General features: G+C 33.6%; 2 protein-coding genes across 7 annotated transcripts in view; one reads left to right on the top strand and one right to left on the bottom strand.

Moving 5' to 3' along the window:
• The window catches only part of LOC150099104 (transducin beta-like protein 3), a 470278-nt gene that overhangs the window by 416297 nt on the left and 35114 nt on the right, over window positions 1-18867 (top strand). For 2 of the 4 annotated variants that reach the window (XM_090405846.1, XM_090405845.1), the window contains exon 22: window positions 4497-4616. In XM_090405846.1, coding sequence (XP_090261972.1) covers window positions 4497-4611 — 115 coding nt within the window. In that variant the 3' untranslated portion in view covers window positions 4612-4616. Of the gene's footprint in view, window positions 1-4496; window positions 4677-18867 lie in introns of those variants that run through there. The other 2 variants (XM_090405844.1, XM_090405847.1) reach the window with 1 other exon arrangement.
• The window catches only part of Ucp4A (Uncoupling protein 4A), a 224870-nt gene continuing 210065 nt past the window's right edge, over window positions 4063-18867 (bottom strand). For 2 of the 3 annotated variants that reach the window (XM_090405848.1, XM_090405850.1), the window contains exon 10: window positions 18153-18343. In XM_090405848.1, coding sequence (XP_090261974.1) covers window positions 18272-18343 — 72 coding nt within the window. In that variant the 3' untranslated portion in view covers window positions 18153-18271. Of the gene's footprint in view, window positions 4172-18152; window positions 18344-18867 lie in introns of those variants that run through there. The other variant, XM_090405849.1, reaches the window with a different exon arrangement.

Below are 18867 nucleotides of genomic sequence, written 5' to 3'. Positions count from 1 at the left end.
CAACACCCTCATCACCCATAAAAAACTCAGCCTACTTTAGAGGCCAGTATAGAAAATCTCACACTGACATTATGGTTAGTTTCGATGGCTCCTCTCCATTCACCGATATCTCGCTTAAGACAAGGCCTAAAACTTTATTCAAACTGCATTTCTCCTAATGTTTCAGCCTTGTTTAAGTTTATTATGAACTGTGGCTATTTCATTTAGCAAGGAAAATACTACAAACACAGAAAGGGGAGCATTTTTAATAATAATAATAATGTAATAGAGAAGATGGAGAGTAGAAAGTAAGAAGACAGTGATAATAATCAGTAAAATTGGAATGGATTTTAAATATTAAATTAGAAATGGTATAACATAATACAGATGAAGAAATGAAACATCAGGGTGATGATAATGCAATAAATGCTTAAGGTGGCTGATCAAATAAAGGTGATCATCAGTAAGTTGCTATAGACTGAATAAGTATCTAGGCAACCAAAGAAAGGCAATTTCATCATTTTCAGTAAATGTGAAATTTAGAGAAGAATCAATCTATTCTCACTACTTGGAAAGCTTTTCTATAGTGTTCTGATAAATAGAATTAAAACATGAGGAAACAATATTGAGACATGAATGAGTTGGTTTATAAAACAGGTGAGATTACAGTACAACACATTTTATATCAAGGAAAAGAACTGAACATAGTATGCTGTTTGGAACCTCCATATTCATAAGTTTTTTACCAGAGCTTTCAATAGTCCATAGAGACATGAATAATTATTAAAAACTATGAATCTCCTGTAAAATATGTGACACTGATGAAAGAGACGTATAAAGAAAGTAAAAGTTGTGTCACTGCATACTTGAATGGTTTAAAATAAAAATTGGTGTGAGCACAATTGTGCATTGTACACATTTCAGTAGTCATTGATTGGTGTATATTAAAAATGTCACAAGAACAGTAATTTTCTCTCTTTATCCGATTGTTTCTGGAAATTGATTTGGAAGGGATGCTGTGCAAGAATTTATTATTGTTGGAACCATGGAATACTATGCTATTTTATATTGTTGTTAAATTAAAATTAGTTTTGTTCATTTTTCTTAGTTATTCTTTTTTTTATATATTTATATATTTATTTTCTCGTGCATTTTATATAGGTTCTTTCCTCAGGCCTATGCATTTGGTAGTTTACTATGCTACATACATGAAAACTTTTTTTTTCATGAACACAAAATAATTTTATTAATACAGCGATGACACTTTTATTCACTGACACACACACACATTTCATAACCCTAAAGCAGCTGCAAAGGCAGAAGTTATACGTTAGTCAGAGATTCAAATAGACATTCACAAAAACTTGGCAAATATTAATCCTAAAAATAGGAATACAAGTTTCTCATCGATCCTTAATTGCATTAAGGGAAAAAGCAGCAACAAATTTTCTTGCTCACAATAATTATAACTCATATGTATGTATCTAACACATACCTAAGCTCAAGCATATTCAGTTAAAACATAAAAGTACAAAAAATATCAACAGTGTTCTTAAAAAATTCAATTATCCAAGTACTGAAGCAGGAAACAACGTATATGGAACATTCTAGGTTGCTTGTTTGACAACTCTTTGTTTTTGTGAAACTGACAATTGTCAAACAAGCAAGTTTTTCATATAATCTTCACTCAAAAAACCCAATCACAACTGTGAAGATATATGAACTTCTCAATAAGAACCTGTACATAATTCACAAAAATTCCCTTCATTGCTTATTGCTTAAGGGAAATTATTTCCAACTCTCCCTTACATCTGTTTCCAATTTTAATGCCTCTCCACACATACATAAATCTCTCTCCTGTGCATCAACTGTTTGTTTTTTATATCACATCGCAGTCTTGTATTCTCTCAGTTGCAATGTCACAGCAGCTGGGTATCATAAACAGAAAAGAGAAATTTTTTAAGTAATGGCAGGCTTGTAACATTTGTTATCTGCGTGATGAACATTATTTTCTACTTGATGATTATTGCATTGCACTCTGTATGAAAAATGTCTACATGTATTTTAATTCCAGTGCATAGCAAGGTATATATAACATTTTGCTGATTCTTAGTTGTAGCTGAATGATAGGGGGTTTTGAATGGTGAATTGGACCATGAAGTTTGTTTAGGCATAACGGACTCAATAGTCATCCACCTTTAGTGAAATTACAAGCACTGCTGTTATATTCTGCTTACAGTAAAATATCATTTTAACATAATTTTATCAACATACCGATATTTTTGTACATGTTTCTTTCATTTTCAGTTAACTAAACTAACAATAATATTTTCCCTAAACAAAATTACTTGAAGATATATAAGTATCTTAATGGTTTCGTACCTTATATTTGGTCTGTTTTTAACAGAAAGCTAGTGTTTCTTGAATTGTTTACTTATTCCCCCCTCCCCAATCAAATAACAGATTCTACACATTAAAAAAAAATAAAATTTTAAAAATGTCCTATTTTTTTTGCATTATGGCAGAAAAAAATTACAGTAATAGCAGTTACTATCAGGTCTGTTCACAGTTACATTGCTCTGGAATTAACACCTTTCATTATATTACTTATTCAATATTTCCTACTAGACTGACATGTATCCTGAATGATATAATCACGTAATCACAAGAAAGATATTTATTTAACCAAATATTTCGGTCTGGAAATAGCAGACCATCGTCGGTGGTATTACAAGAACAGTTTAAAAAAAATATACAAGCTAGAATACTAACAATAGATCGTTGAAATTAGAACATGCCGCGTGATGTTATATCACTAAGTATGAAACTAAATATTTTGAAGTAGAAACATGATTGAATTTGCTATTAAAAAAAAAAAAATTAATGAGTAATCTTGATTAGGCTTTCCCAGATTTTTGATATAGATATGCAGTCATTACGATTCAGGTTGGGATGATGGAGCAAGGCCTCCACGCTTTCCTTGAACAAACGTTCGAACCTGTAACAGGATCTATGTAAGAGGTGTTACAGGTTCGAACGTTTGTTCAAGGAAAGCGTGGAGGCCTTGCTCCATCATCCCAACCTGAATCGTAATGACTGCATATCTATATCAAAAATCTGGGAAAGCCTAATCAAGATTACTCATTAATTTTTTTTTTTTTTTTTTTTTTTTTTTTTTTTTTTTTTTTAATAGCAAATTCAATCATGTTTCTACTTCAAAATATTTCGTTTCATACTTAGTGATATAACATCACGCGGCATGTTCTAATTTCAACGATCTATTGTTAGTATTCTAGCTTGTATATATTTTTAAACTGTTCTTGTAATACCACCGACGATGGTCTGCTATTTCCAGACCGAAATATTTGGTTAAATAAATATCTTTCTTGTGATTACGTGATTATATCATTCAGTCTTATGTCGCAAGTATCCTTAAAACAACAAATTCTTATCCTTGACATGTATCCTATAGCATGAAAGGCTTTAGTCCATTCCAACGAAAGTTGCAAGTCAGCTAACAAACTTCTTTCCAACTGCTCTCACTTCTGTTCTTTCAAAAACTATGCAGATAGTCATCAAGCTAATTAGTGACCAACAATGTGGATTCTGCCACTCTCGATACACAGAAACTCGTATGGTTCTTGATATTTTTAAGACATTCGATGAGGTCTACTCAGCAAACTACCAACCTGTGGATTAGCTTCACACTTTTGCATCTGGGTTGCCAACATCCTCTCTCCCTTCCTCCCATAGATAAATGGCCTGCTCTTACCAAACACAAATCATATCTATAACTATGCTGACCAAAGTGTGCTTCATTCTTCCTTCTCATTTAACAAACCTTGTAGTGACAAATTCTTATTATTATGGTTCTACAGCCCAAATCAAGCCTTGTGCTTCTGGAATGTTTGCCTCTAAAACTGTTCTTCTCCAGTTTGGATTTTGTATTATGATGTTATTAGAATGCCAATTATTAGAATCCTCAAATACATAGCAAATGCCTTAAATTCTGATCTCCTCACTATGATTCAGTGAGATGAGGATAATTTTATCAACTTCGACACTACTAAAACACAATCCTGTATACGATTGCCACAGGAAAGATCTCGTATAACTTGCTTTATTTTCGATAACACTCAAATATCAAAATATGACGAGATTTCTCTTCTTGGTCTGACCAGCACCTCCATGACTATAAAAAAAGTTTTATATATAAGTCATTAGCTATATATTATTAATCATTAAAATTTATGAAGGATTCTTTTTTATTAAAAAAATAACTTCTGAGTAAAACATTTGATTGCAGTGAAAATACGCATTAAGAAACAGTCATCTAATTTGAACTGAATATGTTTTCTAGTGACCAACTGCTGTCTATCTATCATTTATATATGAATTAATTTAACACATGGAGAACAGCTGATCAAATTATTATACTTCTTTAAACTTCTCTCTCTTTCTTTGTGTGTGTGTGAAAACCAGTATGATGATTTTTTTTTACTTTTTTTTTTTTCTAGGGAAAGAAAAATGTTGAGCAACAAAAGACAACCTTTAAGTGGAAATGTTGGTTTCTATATAGATTCAATTGGGATGCGATATACAGATGGGACTGATACCAATGTTTCAGATTGAAAACAGTAATAATTATCTGTATTACAAAATGTAATTTAAAAATAAAAAGTGTGATCTTCTGTTTAAGAAAGAATTTCAGTATGCTTTAAATCCCCCCCCCCCCCCCCCCCAAATATATATATATGTGTGTGCGTGATTCCTGCGAATTTGTCGGTTTTAAACATATAGAGCAGTGCTTTCCAAACTTTTCATGTTGGTGACACACTTTTTTAGACAAACAATTTCTCAGCACAGTAATTCAGTCTGATGTGCCTCTCATGGGTCACGTGGGCAGATCAGATGTAGTTTAAGTATATGCTTTTACGATTATATTTTGTATAACTTTTAGAAGATTTATTTAAAAATCTCTTCCTGTTCATCCGATACCAGATTAATAAAAATTCACTAGTAAATTTACTCCTTTTAAAACTGATCCCATCATTACTATAACAAGCAACTCCTTTTGATATTTGATAAGATCAAATATCATATAACTCCTTTAAAGGTTGCGTGATATAGTTAGACTATACTCTTGTCTTGAGAGCACGACACAGTCTATTAGCAAACCAGAGGTTAAACTTGTTTCATGACACAACCTATCTCATGAAAACCTTTCGTTTTTATTAAAAATATATAATACAGTATGATCGAATAAAAAACACATCAAGTGAGCTGAAATGATTCTCTCTTCTTCATTTTTCAATGTATATATTTAATATAGGAAAAACAGATTTCATAGCTCGCTTGTTGAGTTTTTTCGATCATACTGTATTTTTATATATAATAAAATATACAAAATAAAAATATATAATATATTTATTTTCAAGATTAATGTCATTGTTATAAGAAAGAGAAAGAAATATATAATAATGGAATTTTAATGAGATATGCGAGCTTCACAGGATGAACACAGCTTTTCAATATTTTCAAGATTAATGTCATTGTTATAAGAAAGAGAAAGAAATATATAATAATAGAATTTTAATGAGATATGCGAGCTTCATAGGATGAACACAGCTTTTCAATATTTGGTGGAATAGTAGATAAAGACACTCACATTTCGTCATCAAGCATTCTTAAGCTTCCACGTCTCAATGTCTTCAAGTTTGCCATCATTGAAAAGGATATTTCAAACCTGTATGTAGTGGAAAACTGCAAAAGAATTTTTAACTCCTTTTTATCTATGTTTGGATGCATTTTTTTAACTCCTTTTTATCTATGTTTGGATGCATTTTTAAAACACGAATCCAAAAGTTGTCTAAATCACCCTCTTCATACATCATTAACAGACTTCGATCATTTTTTATTTCAGCTAATTCTTCTTCTTCAATAAGTGACAAGTTAATCGTTGCAGTTGAAAAAAATGGATTTCTGATCCAATCATAGTCTTGTATTTCAATATTTGGTAAGTAGTGATGAATTTTTCTCTCCGAGCATTGTTAAATGGTCAACAATTATCCAGCTGATATCACATTTTAGTTCACAGTCTGCAGTTTTGGAAAACATTTCAAAATTTCCTTCTTTCACTTTTGTTTTCCAAATTTCTATCTTGTCTCTCATAGTACAAATTTTATCCATTGCTGTTAAGATATTTTCTCCTTTTCCTTGCATACTGGTGTTTATTTTATTCAAGTGTTCAAATATGTCAGCAAGATATGCCAATTTTGTGCACCATAATTTGGTTTGAATTAGATCGCAGAATTCATTTTGTTGATTTTCCTCAAAAGGTTTAAGCATCATTTCCCTCAATTCATATACACAACAAAGCACTCAAATTCTTGACAGCCAACGAACTTCTGAGTGTAGTATAAGTTTTTTAAATTTTGTCCCCATATCTTCACAAATTTTAGCAAATAATCTTGATTTAAGAGGTCTATTTTTAATGTATTTACCATTTGAATAACTTTGCCCATAACCTTTTTTAATTCATTACCAGTGGTTTGCGCGACTAGTGCTTCGCAATGTAAAAAGCAATGAGTAATTATAATATTTTCATTATCTTTCTTTGCTAAAGCTGTGAAACCTTTTGTTGAACCAACCATTGAAGGAGCACCATCTGTGCATATTCCTACACAATTTAACCATAACAAATTATTTTCCTTCATGGAGCAATCTACTGTTTTAAATATATATATATATCTTCGCGTCTAGTTTTCATTGGAAGTTCTAGACAACACAAGAATCAATCAATAATTCTGTTAGCATGAATGAAACGTATAAAAACGAGTAATTGTGTTAACCCACTGACATCTCTTGATTCATCTAGCTGCAATGTAAAAATCATATTATCGTCTTGAAAAATATCTTTTATTTGAGCTTAATGTCAGCAGACATGTCTTGAATACATCTTCCAATCGTGTAATCTGCCAAAGGGATTTTATTAACCTCTATCTCAAATTCGGGCCCAAATATTGTTCGAACAATAGCACAGCAAGATTCCTTTACAGTGGTTTCGGCAATAGTGTGTGGCTCCTTGTTTTTGGCAATTATTTGAGCAACCAAGTAAGTTGCCTTTTGAGCTTTCTTTTATGTCTTCATTCTCTTGGTGAACGATGTAGACTGCTTCTTTATAGATTTTGAAAGTTCAATAAAGTATTTGACTGGCTTTTCTGACAAATGACTGTGTTTTGAGGTAAAATGGTGCTTTAATTTGTTTGGTACCATACTTTCATTTGCAAGTATCACCCCACAAACTAAACACTGAGGACAGGGATGGTTTTAATTACCAGAAAATGTGAACCCCAATTTCATATAATCTTCATTGTATAAACGAGGCATGGAAAATTTTCCTTTACACTTATTCCGTATTAATGCAGACCGTTCAATAGTTTATTCTTGCATAGTTTCCTCTGTAGTCGATACATTTTGTTCATCACAAACGTCAGCTTTTCTTTTATTAATTAGAAACATCCATTTTACAGGTAATTCAACACCAATTTGATAAATAAAACTGTACGAATTTATTGTAAAGCTTTAACAGTAACTAAACATAAAATAAAAGTACCAGCTCGACGTTTATTCACGTTGCAGTTAGAATAAACATCAATAATAACATTTGTATGAATAAGTGGGGCGCTTTATTTTTATTGGTTGAACGGGATGAATTCGGCTGCATTTATCCTCCATTATTTCATATCATTATAAATATATTGATATGAAATATTCTTAAAGGTTAAAAATAATTAAAAGATAGTTTGTATATATAATTTTGAAAGTGAAATTTAAATTCTAGAACGTAAAACATTTTGTTACATTCTATTTAAAGTAAAGTATTTTGGGGTTCCTCAGTGCAGCTCTGCACAATTTAGCTTCTGTTTACATTTATTGTCACTCATACTTGAATGAACTATAGAAAACTCCAACAAAAACGAAACTGATGGTGATGGTTGCATGCAAGTCGGTATAGACTCAGGGAGGGGGTTCCGAGCGGTTGACCAAATATCTTCTTTAATGGTGCTAGCTAAAAGTCGTACCGGTACTTTGCAAAATGGATTCCGCTTGGAAATTTTCAGCGATTATTCTGTTTAACGCTTTATGATCGTGCGACACACCTTCACACTGCAGTCGACACAGTTTGGGAAGCTCTGATACAGAGAATAACATCCATGGGAGTTAGCATTTTCCTTTTGATATCCATTCTTAAATGCACAAGTATGTATTCCATTATAGAGAGTTTCAGTTGGTTACAAAGTAAATTATATTTTTGTTTAATTCTCTACCCAAATGTATGCAGACAGTCTTCACATCCCTTGTTAGTACCTTGTAATGTAATATAAGCAAACAGAGTTTTCATGTGAAGTATCTTCACAGCTAGACTACTTGTATATAGATGATGCTGATTTAGTATTCCATAATGAAAATGATTCTTCCTTGGATGTGTATATTGCTATACATTACTGGAAGGTTCACTTCCCAGACCTAGTCCAAATTCTAACAAAACAATTGCCGTAAACTTGCCCAATTTTTTGAAGTCATCCTAACTAACACTTTTCATTCCAATGTTGTTGTTGTTGTCTTGTCCTTTGAAGAGTCTTGGATGTTTCCGTGTGCTCTTTGTACTGCTTTGGCTATGTCTGTGATTTTGTTTGTATAGAGCTGTTGTTCAGGATTAGGATCTATTTCTTGCAAGGCTGCTGTAATTGCTGGACAGGTAAAGATGTGAGTGGGTGTCAGTTCAGTATTAGGGCAGTTGTTGCAGTTTCTATATGTTCTCGTATCATCTGTATTGATCTTCATTCCTCTATAGTGTCCTGTTCGTAGTCTTGCTATCGTGGTGGAGGTCCTTCTGTCAGCATTGATCTCGGGAATTTGATGTTGTATCACTGATTTCAATGGAATTAGTTTAGCTTTTGCTAGTGCATTGGCATCAGCAAGAGTTATCATATGAGTTTCTTGGTTGAATTCTCTGGCCTCTTTTGCTAATTTATCAGCTGCTTCGTTGTGATCAATGCCTACATGAGCAGGAATCCATTGTAAAATGCAACTTTTACCTAAACACTTTAGATGATTTAAGAGTTTATGGATGTCTTGTGTGAGCTTGGTATTGCCATTTTTGATTGCCTCCATAGCTGATCTTGAGTCACTGTAAATTATAATTCCTTCAGATTGTTGAGATGATGATAGATTTAAGTAGTCTTCTGGTGCTTTATTTATTGCGTGGAGTTCGCTGGTAAAATTGGAAGCGATTCTCCCAGATCCAACTTTTATTGAAAGTTTTTCACCTTTCGGGAGTAGAAGGAGAACACCAGCGCCTCCATTAATCATATTGGTGTCTGATGATCCATCGGTATAACAAATAACCTGTTTGGAGGATGAAAGAAGGTTGATGGTATTTAGGCCTTTTTCTTTAAGCATTTCTTTTGGTTCTTTTTTTGTACAGAGTTTGGTAAGGTTTAGATTTATGGAGGTATTTGAAGGTAAAGGACTGGAAAATAGAGGTTCTTTGTTTATGTGGACATTTAGCTGATCAAGACCTATTTCTTTCCTGATAGTGTCATCATATTGTAAAGTCGATGATCTGTGAAGTCTGCAAATTTGGTTCCAATGTTCATAAGTTTTTAGGGAGATATGATCACTTTGGTAGCTTCTGATATTATTTATGAATTTTATGGTGGCAAATTTTCGTCTGTCCTCCAGCAGGTCAAGCCCACATTCCTGTTGGGCTCATAAAAGAGTCATAAAAAGTTTTCATTCCAATATTTCGGTAAATTGTAATTATTTAAATTTATTCCTTTTAATTCGAATGGTTTGTAGATAGTTATCCTCATGCAATTGATAGCATATATTGTCATGCACTTGCAATTTAAGTGTTTTCTTATTGTGTTTATCTCTATTCAAATATTAAATAATTTTTTTTGTAATATGAGTGTCATTCCATTACTTTATCATTATACAGTATGGTTTAGTGGTTAGATCTAATTACTATGAAAGCAGAAGTGGAGCCTTTCAAACATCACCTATTCCTAGTCTATGTGTTGAGAGTGGCAATGTATAGAGATTCGATGATAAGGTGTGGTAAATGAAAAGATGCACAAGGTCTGTTTTTCAGAGGTAGAATGAGCAGCGTAGTTGAAGCATCGGAAAAGAGGAGTACGTGAGCAAAAGAGTTGTCACGAATGATCTGACTGGTAACAAAAAGAATGTAAGGATGTCATGAGGCTGTTAAAGAGAGTGTAAGATAACTGTGGTAGTCAGTGTGTTGCTCAGGTATAATAATGATGAGAAGGCAAGTGAAGATTATGAATTATAGGCTAGCAGAGTTGTATGAGGAGAAAGGGTGTTCATTTTGCGAATGTGTGGGATGAGTTTGAAGAGTGAATACAGATGTATAAAAGAGAGGGACTACATTTGAATCGATTTGATGTGAGTCAGTTGGAGAAATTGTTGTTGCAAGAGAGAATGACTGAAGTGAATGTAAGACTGAGGAAGCAAGAGGTGTGGAAGAGAAGAAAAGTAAGTTAGGCAAGTTTCTGAGTGGAGAGATGAGTGAAGAGAATGTGAAAGAAGAAAAACAGAGTGAACAGGGAAACGGGGGGAGGTCGAGGCAAATGGCAGGGGGACACTGCATAAAAAGTGTAGGTGATGGTTTCAGGAGTAGATGTGTGAGTGCACAAGAAAGGATTAAGACAGTTAAGTCTTAAGAATGTGGGGGTGATATTTAAGTCTGAAGAGGGGGTGCAATATCAGTGACGATAGGAATGGAGAGTGTAGAGGAGTCATGTCTGAGAAGTGGGGTTAGTGGGACTTGTTATAGAAACAGAAATGAACTAGTGTGTGTGTTTACAAATGCTAGAAGTATTTGAAATTGTAGCATTGAGAGTAGAGTTAATTCACCCAAACATTTTTGGTATAAGTGAAGTATGGTTGAACGAGGAAGATATTCTGACAGGAATAGAGATGAAGGGATATGTAGTCTTCCATAAAGACAGACAAAGCCAAAAGGTAGGAGGAGGAGTTTATTGATGATGGCAGAGAAGTTGTGACCATCTAGGGTGGAGATATAGGGGGGAAATAATGACAGGGTTTTGAAGCAGTATAGTGTAAAGTGGAGATGGACAGGATGTCCACCTCCACTTCATGCCATACTACATACCTAATGTAGAAGGCAATGTTTAGACAAATTGGTCTGGTTAATAAGAAAAGGGTGATCATTATGGATGATTTCAATTCTGTTACTATAGACTGGAAGGAAGAGACTGCATCATGAACAAAAGAGAATGAATTTCTTGAGTTTTTAAGAGATAACTACTTTAAGCAGTGCATAATAGAGGCCACATGTGGATCAAGGGTCTTGGATTGCATCATCTCCTCAGAAGATTGTTGTAAATGAAGTATCACATCATCCTCCAGTTGGTGAAAGTGATCACTTGAGTGATGGTGAACCATATCAGGACTTTTGTGAGAGTTATATGGGGAACTACTATAAGGCAAGTGATTATGGCAAACTCAGAATGCAGCTTGCAGAAACGAGCAGTTGCATGGGAAGAAAATCAATGCTGCTTGGTCTCTACTCAGGAATTATCTTGTAGAGGCAATGACTCGGTGTATTCCAAAGGTTAGGTAGGTGTAAAATTGGATGACTGAAGCATGCAATCTGAAAGAAAAAGGCATTGTAGAGACAGCACAAGATAATTGAAGATAATCAGTTACACGAGGAAGCAAGGAAGGTGACTCAGCAAGGGAAGCAGACGTTAGCAAATGACACTTAAAGAAATCCTAGAAACTTTTTTTAATATGTGGCTAGTAGAATGATTATGGGAGAATGATAAACACTGAGGAGGATATTATTATTAAGAGAGACCTCCAGGGAGTCTGAGACTCATCAAGGGAGGCCACATACTACACAAACCAGCTATCATACTTATTCTTGAATTCATTCACACTGCTTGCACTCACAACATCCAATGGCAATCCATTCCAATCATGCACCACCCCTTACACCCTTCTTGACGGCCTTCATTCTCAGCTTCCAAGGATGCCCTCTTGTCCTTTCTCCACCCTCATAAATTGAAATCCTGTACGACCCTTTCAGCAGTTTGTAAGTCTCAATCATATCACTCCTGTTTGCTAGTGTCTGCAGTCTACAAATTCTCAATATGTCTTCATAATCAGTATTCCACAATCCTCCTATCATTTTTAACACCTCGTCTTTGTACTCTCTCCAATATATCAGAATCACAACGGAAACCAGGAGACCAGACCTGCGCACAACAGTCCAAGTGAGGTCTTATCAAGAGGCAAAATAACATCCTTATCTGTGAACGTTCGCTTCAGCATTGCAATTATCTTTTGAATTGTATTTGCAATCTTTGCCACATGGCCAAAAACTTCAACTTCCTATCTATTAACACTCCAAGATCCCTAGCCTAATCCCACCTATATAATATGTCATTGGATATGTAATCATGCCGAAGTGAATGACTTTGCATTTACTGACATTGAACTGATACCCATTTTCTCATGCCCACAATTCCAGCCTATTCAAATCATTCTGCAAAGACTGCATATTGCATATAGTAGAGGTGTTAAATGAGCAGTTCATTAAAGTATTCTATCCTTGTAATTATAACATAAAGCAGAACTTGAGAACAGTGGAAATGGGGGAGGAACCACTGATGGTGAGTGAACAGGAGGTATATGAGGAATTGAGTAAACTTGATGTCAACAAGGCCATGGGAACTGATGGTATATCACCACATGTCTGAGGGAATGTTCCATAGAGAGTTAACAACTGCCTTAATGTACACTTTTAACATGAGTCATAGAAGCCCAGGTCCCAAAGGAATGAAAAGATGGCAGAATTGTTCCATTTCATAAAGGAGGTGATAAGACTAAGCATTCAAATTATAGGTTAATCCGCTTGTCTGAAGTTGTGGTCAAGGTGTTGCAGAAGCTAGTGATAACAAGGATTCAGAATTAGGTGGACAGCAGTGGAATTCTGTTTAATGGACAGCATGGGTTTGGTAAAAGAAGATCGTGCTTTAGCAATCTGCTTACTTATTATAACAAGGTAACGAATATATTGGAGAAGGAGGATGTATATATATATATAGTATTATATTTAGATATTGCTAAGGCTTTCGAAACATTACCACTTGACAAACTCATAGTTAGTGTAGATTGGAACAGATAGGATAGTATTATAGATAATAGTGGATAGAGTAGAGTGGTTGAAAAATTTCATTGCTTGGTATGAGACCAACACTATCTTTCTTACCATAGATCTGAAGGAAGCTTCAAAACATTCCACCTTTGGTCTATATAGTAATTATAAATAATCTGTACTACTTACATATATATATATATATATACATATATATATATATATATATATATATATATATACATATATATATATATATATATATATAGTATTATATTTAGATATTGCTAAGGCTTTCGAAACATTACCACTTGACAAACTCGTAGTTAGTGTAGATTGGAACAGATAGGATAGTATTATAGATAATAGTGGATAGAGTAGAGTGGTTGAAAAATTTCATTGCTTGGTATGAGACCAACACTATCTTTCTTACCATAGATCTGAAGGAAGCTTCAAAACATTCCACCTTTGGTCTATATAGTAATTATAAATAATCTGTACTACTTACAGTCACTCAAGACTCACCTAGATTGGCTTTTGTAGTTAAGTTTAGGAAAAAGTGATAGTCATCATATTCTTGATATGTACCATCAGGAGATGCACAGGATAATTATGTTAGTACTACATGAGAAAATTACACCATTACTGACTTCAGATCAACAATTTTCCTCTAAATTAATCTGTTATCTGTCAAGACTCCAATATTATCAGATCTTATATTTCTGTCTAGTAAGATATTTTTTTTACTGTATCAATCCATATAGATCTTGGTCTTCCTCTGGGTCTTTTTCCTGGCAAAGAACACTAATTTTGCTAATTTTTCCTCTCCCATTAAGTAACCATACAACCTGAGATTAGCTCTACTAACACATTTCTGAATGCTAAAAATGGCAAATTCTTTGTTAATATCTTCATTTTTAATGTGATATTGCCACTGATGCCATCTGTCTGCACCCCTAATCTTTCCCAGGACTGTCATATCTTTGGTCAAGTGTTTTATATCTAATCCTGCTCCCAGATCCATAAGTTAAAATTGGTTTGAACACTATCTTATATACAGCTAATTTAGTGTTTTGACTAATTTCTCTCTTATTCCATATAAATTATTCAGTCGACTTCCTACCATACCACTTTGTTGATTCTGTTGTCTATTTCCATATTCAATTTAACATCTTCACTAATAATTGTGCCTAAACAGCTGAAATATTTTACTTGTTCCATAGATATAGGATCACTATTAAGGATACAGTTGATGTTTTAAATATTTCTGCCTATTTTCATTGTCTTTGCCTTTTTTATTGCTGATTTCCATGCCAAATTTATTATAACAGTTATTCAATTTAGACAGGGAATCATCTTGCAGACTTGTACTGGATTTATTTAAAAGTATAACGTCATCTGCATAACGTAAAGAGCTAAGATTAACATTGCCAATCTTGATGTCAGATTTAATACCACTTTCCTTCATAAAGTGATCCATATAGATAATGATATGCACTGTTGTCGCACACCTCATTTTACCTCAAACCATCTTCCAGTTCCTCCTTTTCTAAGTGCTGACTTACAGGTTAAATAGAGACTATATATTGCTTGATATAATGACCCTTTACACCATATAACCAGTGGTGAGCTATGGAAATTTTAACAAAGGGCTCGATCGTCGAGGGAAAAAAAAAAAGCATAACTCAGCCCTTATAATACTTATATTGCGACTTTGTAGAGCTTCTCATTCTTCTTGTAGAGCAGGTTTAACGGTACATAAAAGGAGCAATAGAACATAGGGACAGGTCATATGTAAAGGAACTAAGTTAGAATTGGGGGGGGGGGGGGAGGAATCTCATGGAGAACTACTGCATTTCACTTTGTAGTGTTGTCAGGCTCATGGAAAAATGGAATTACTTACGCTTTATAATTTGCATGTTTGCAAACAACTTCTATCTCTGAAAATAAAGACCTGTGGTAAAGAACTGAACCATTATAATGAATGATGCAATACAATGAAGTACATAAAATTCGTGGCATGAGTACAACCAATGCTATTTTAAGTTCATTATTACAAACTGCAAAAGCTCAAACCATTCATGATATTAAACTAAATTTCCTATCAACTGATGTCAAAATCTATAGACAAAGGAAATGAGAAATCAAACCATACAGAAACCAAACATAAAGATAACAAATGCAAACAATAATTCCTTCACTATTTGTGTCCTATAATGTCTACTTTGGAGATATTTTCTGGAGTAAGGCAAACTCAAAACCCTCTAGTTAAAAAGTTCTTTTCCATATGATATTAAACTTGAGAAGCCAGATTAATTATGACCTTTGAGTATTCTGGATGTTTTGCGTGTTTAATGCAAGATCATGTTTATACAGACATACACATACAAAATCTATCATACCTCTCTTTCACTATCAGAGCACTTGCAACTAATTCTGGCAATCCATTCCACTCACTCTCCAATGAAAAAATCTATTCTGCACATTCTTACACAACTTCGATAACTCCCAGTTCTCTCTTTATCTGTCATGTATTGAAAAATCTCCTTTGTCTCAATCTTACAGAAACTTATTAAATAAGTTTCTATAATAAACTATATTTACATTGGTGTAGATGATGGAGACAGAGTTGTAGTTGTAGAGCAGGTTCCCTCCCTCAATGAGTCACTGGACTCCTTGGAGGTGTCACAAAATAATAATAAAATCTCCCCCACTCCTTAAATCTTTCCATACATCATTAATATGTAAATTAAAGCATAATATTCCTGGTAGAGAACCCTCATTCTAGATCATGCTCCACCTTATACTACTTTCCAGTGTGAGTCTGTCAGTCCCCCCCCCCCCCCCCCCGCTTACATCCATTCCCAACTACAAATACTGTATTATTTGCCATATTTATGGTTTTTGAAAGTTTTTTCACTTGGTTAGACTAAAAATTAAAGATGATAAGGAAGTCAAGTTCTTGGTTTAATCCTTTATCAAATTGTAAGCAAACAAAGTTTGCATGTAAAGTTTCTTCACCAAGAATAAATATAATTTATTGGCATCTTTAGAATAGTATGGGTGATTCCTTGTTCTCATAGAATAGTATCAGATAATGCCTACTGTCCTCCTTGGATGTCTGTCCAATTAGGAAAATAATTTGTTCACACCAGCTGTACCAATCATTCCCCCACACAAGCTAACTATGCAGATTAATGTTTGTCACTTTAAATACCCTTCCTCTTTGTAATCAATTATGGTTACAACGAGGACATAACCAATTAAAAGTTGACTGCTGTAGTTTTCATGTTATTTTTGATTTTAATGACAGACTTAATGTAATTAGTTTATTTCAAAGATTTCAGCTTTTGACATTAAATTTCAAAATGTTATGTTAGCATAAATTAAACATTAATTCTACATTTTCATTTTAATCATTTAATACTCTTCTACCTCTCTTATATCTCTTCCATTATGATTTTCATTTCTACTTTTTTCATGTTCCTTACGTTTGAGCTCCCACTATTTTCTTTGTTCTGTTTTTTTCCTTCATTTCACGGAAATGGAGTGGGGAGTCTTTTTCCTCCTAAATTCACTACAAAACAAGCCTAGCATTATGGCAAACTATTTCTTTGTGACCTAGAGGTTTTTCTATAGAACATCTACTTTCTTACATGCTGGACAGGTGCTTAATGAAAGATAAATAGCAGCATTTCATAGAGAGTTAAAAGCAAAAAAAAATATATATATATAATAATAATAAATAAATTTTAATGTTGATGATAATCAATCCAAATAAGTGACAGATGGTTAGCATACTTAACAACTTGGAACTTCTTTGAGAGATGGACCGAGTCCTTAACTCTTCATCTGATTCTAGCTTGAATGTGAGGGGATTATTGTGGGTAATTTACCCACTCATTGTAAGCTGTATTAGCTTTCTCTAGCGATGGTGGATTTCGGTTTTTTATATTTGAAACGATCTGAGGTTTTGTAGTCCACTGCCTGTTGAATTAGTTGATATGGGTGATTATATGTGATTGTGAAGAATTTTTATGTAATGCCTGTCATGTAGGTCTTGATATTTGGAAGGTTGGCTTCTTGGTGTAATTGCAGGTTTCTGATGAACCAATGGGCATCAAATGCCATTATAAGGCATTTGTTCTGTATTGTTTGCAATCTGAGGATGTTCTGTTTAGATGTGTGTCCCCAAGTTGGTGAGGCGTAAGTTATCTGAGGTCTTATCACTGATTTGTAGAGGAGAATTTTGTTGTTTATGTTTAGGAAGCTGTTCCTATTCAAAAGTGGGTATAGCTGTGCAATAGTATGATTGCTTTGGTGGAGACACTATTTATGTGTCTTGAAATTTAGGTGCTTATCCAGGTGAACCCTAGATACTTGGTAAAGTTGTGCCAAGGGATGACTTTTTCAAACATTTGTATGCTTGTGTTCGGTTTTGCTTTATGTCCAGTGAAAAGTAATGCAGAGCTTTTTCCTGGGTTGATTGCAATATGCCATTTTTTGTACCAATTCTCTAATTCGTGAACTGCTCTCTGTAGCTTGCTTGAGGCTAGATGTGGACTAGATGAGGCTAGATAAAAAAATGATTTTTTATCCCTTAGGATGACTGGGGGGTATTATTTCTTTAGTATTTGTATTAATATTAAGTTTTTTTTAACTATATATATATATAGTCAAAAAATGCTATAATACTAAAACAAAGAGACACCACATATTCTTCTAAGCTCTTCATATGTAACCCAAAATGTTAAAGACCAGGGTGCCTGAAAAATATAAATTTCAAGTTTCATGACTTAAAAGGAAAATAACAGGTTAGCATACTTAACATGAAATCACTACCCCCATTTATACGACAGACTTAAAATACTGTAGAAAGAGGTTTCCCTGGAATAGATGTCATAGATGGTAACATCTTCTGGTTTTTCATGTGTAAAATAAGTCAATAAAAGATTCATCAGAATGCTTAATATTTTTATTTTTCTGGATAACTGAATCCAGAAGTAGAAAAGGCAAAATACTGCCTAAGTTTTTTTTAACTATATATATATATATATTTAATTACAAAATGCTATAATACTAAAAGGAAGATACACCACATATTCTTCTAAGCTCTTCATATGTAACCCAAAATGTTAAAGACCAGGGTGCCTGAAAAATATAAATTTCAAGTGTCATGACTTAAAAGGAAAAGAACAGGATCAATTTCTAGGACTGTAATAGCAATAAGGAGTAATATTCATACAGCTATAAACTATTTTATATATCCAGTAATGAAAAAACTATGGAGATTTTAAGAAATTTAGTTCCGCTTCCACCACATTTTTTTTTCTTTGTCCATTCTAAAAATGAAATTATGCAGGAGAGTAAAATTTCTTTCCCAAGACATTGTTCAGTTGTTATACTAATTCAGTGAGTCTCAATCGCTCAGTGGATATTAATGATTCCTGTGGTTGTAAAGAGGTTTGAATACCATCAATGTGAATAACCTCTATCACATGGCCTTCCAAACTTGGATAATAAAGAAAAATGTCAAAGAATTCTAGAGAAATTTTTTTTTTTTAAAAGGCTTTAAAATTATTGAGGAATCATGGATAAAATTAACCTAAGGTTATTTCTGTGGCATGTGGAGAAACTTGAGCCTTATGCAGAGTGGAGGGTATTTCATCCTGCAA

The sequence above is a fragment of the Typopeltis vanoorti genome, chromosome 15 (assembly GCF_054136105.1).
Source record: "Typopeltis vanoorti isolate ZY-2024b chromosome 15, IOZ_Tvanoo_1.0, whole genome shotgun sequence".
Lineage (NCBI taxonomy): Eukaryota > Metazoa > Arthropoda > Arachnida > Uropygi > Thelyphonidae > Typopeltis > Typopeltis vanoorti.
This window is presented reverse-complemented; position numbering and strand designations above follow the sequence as displayed.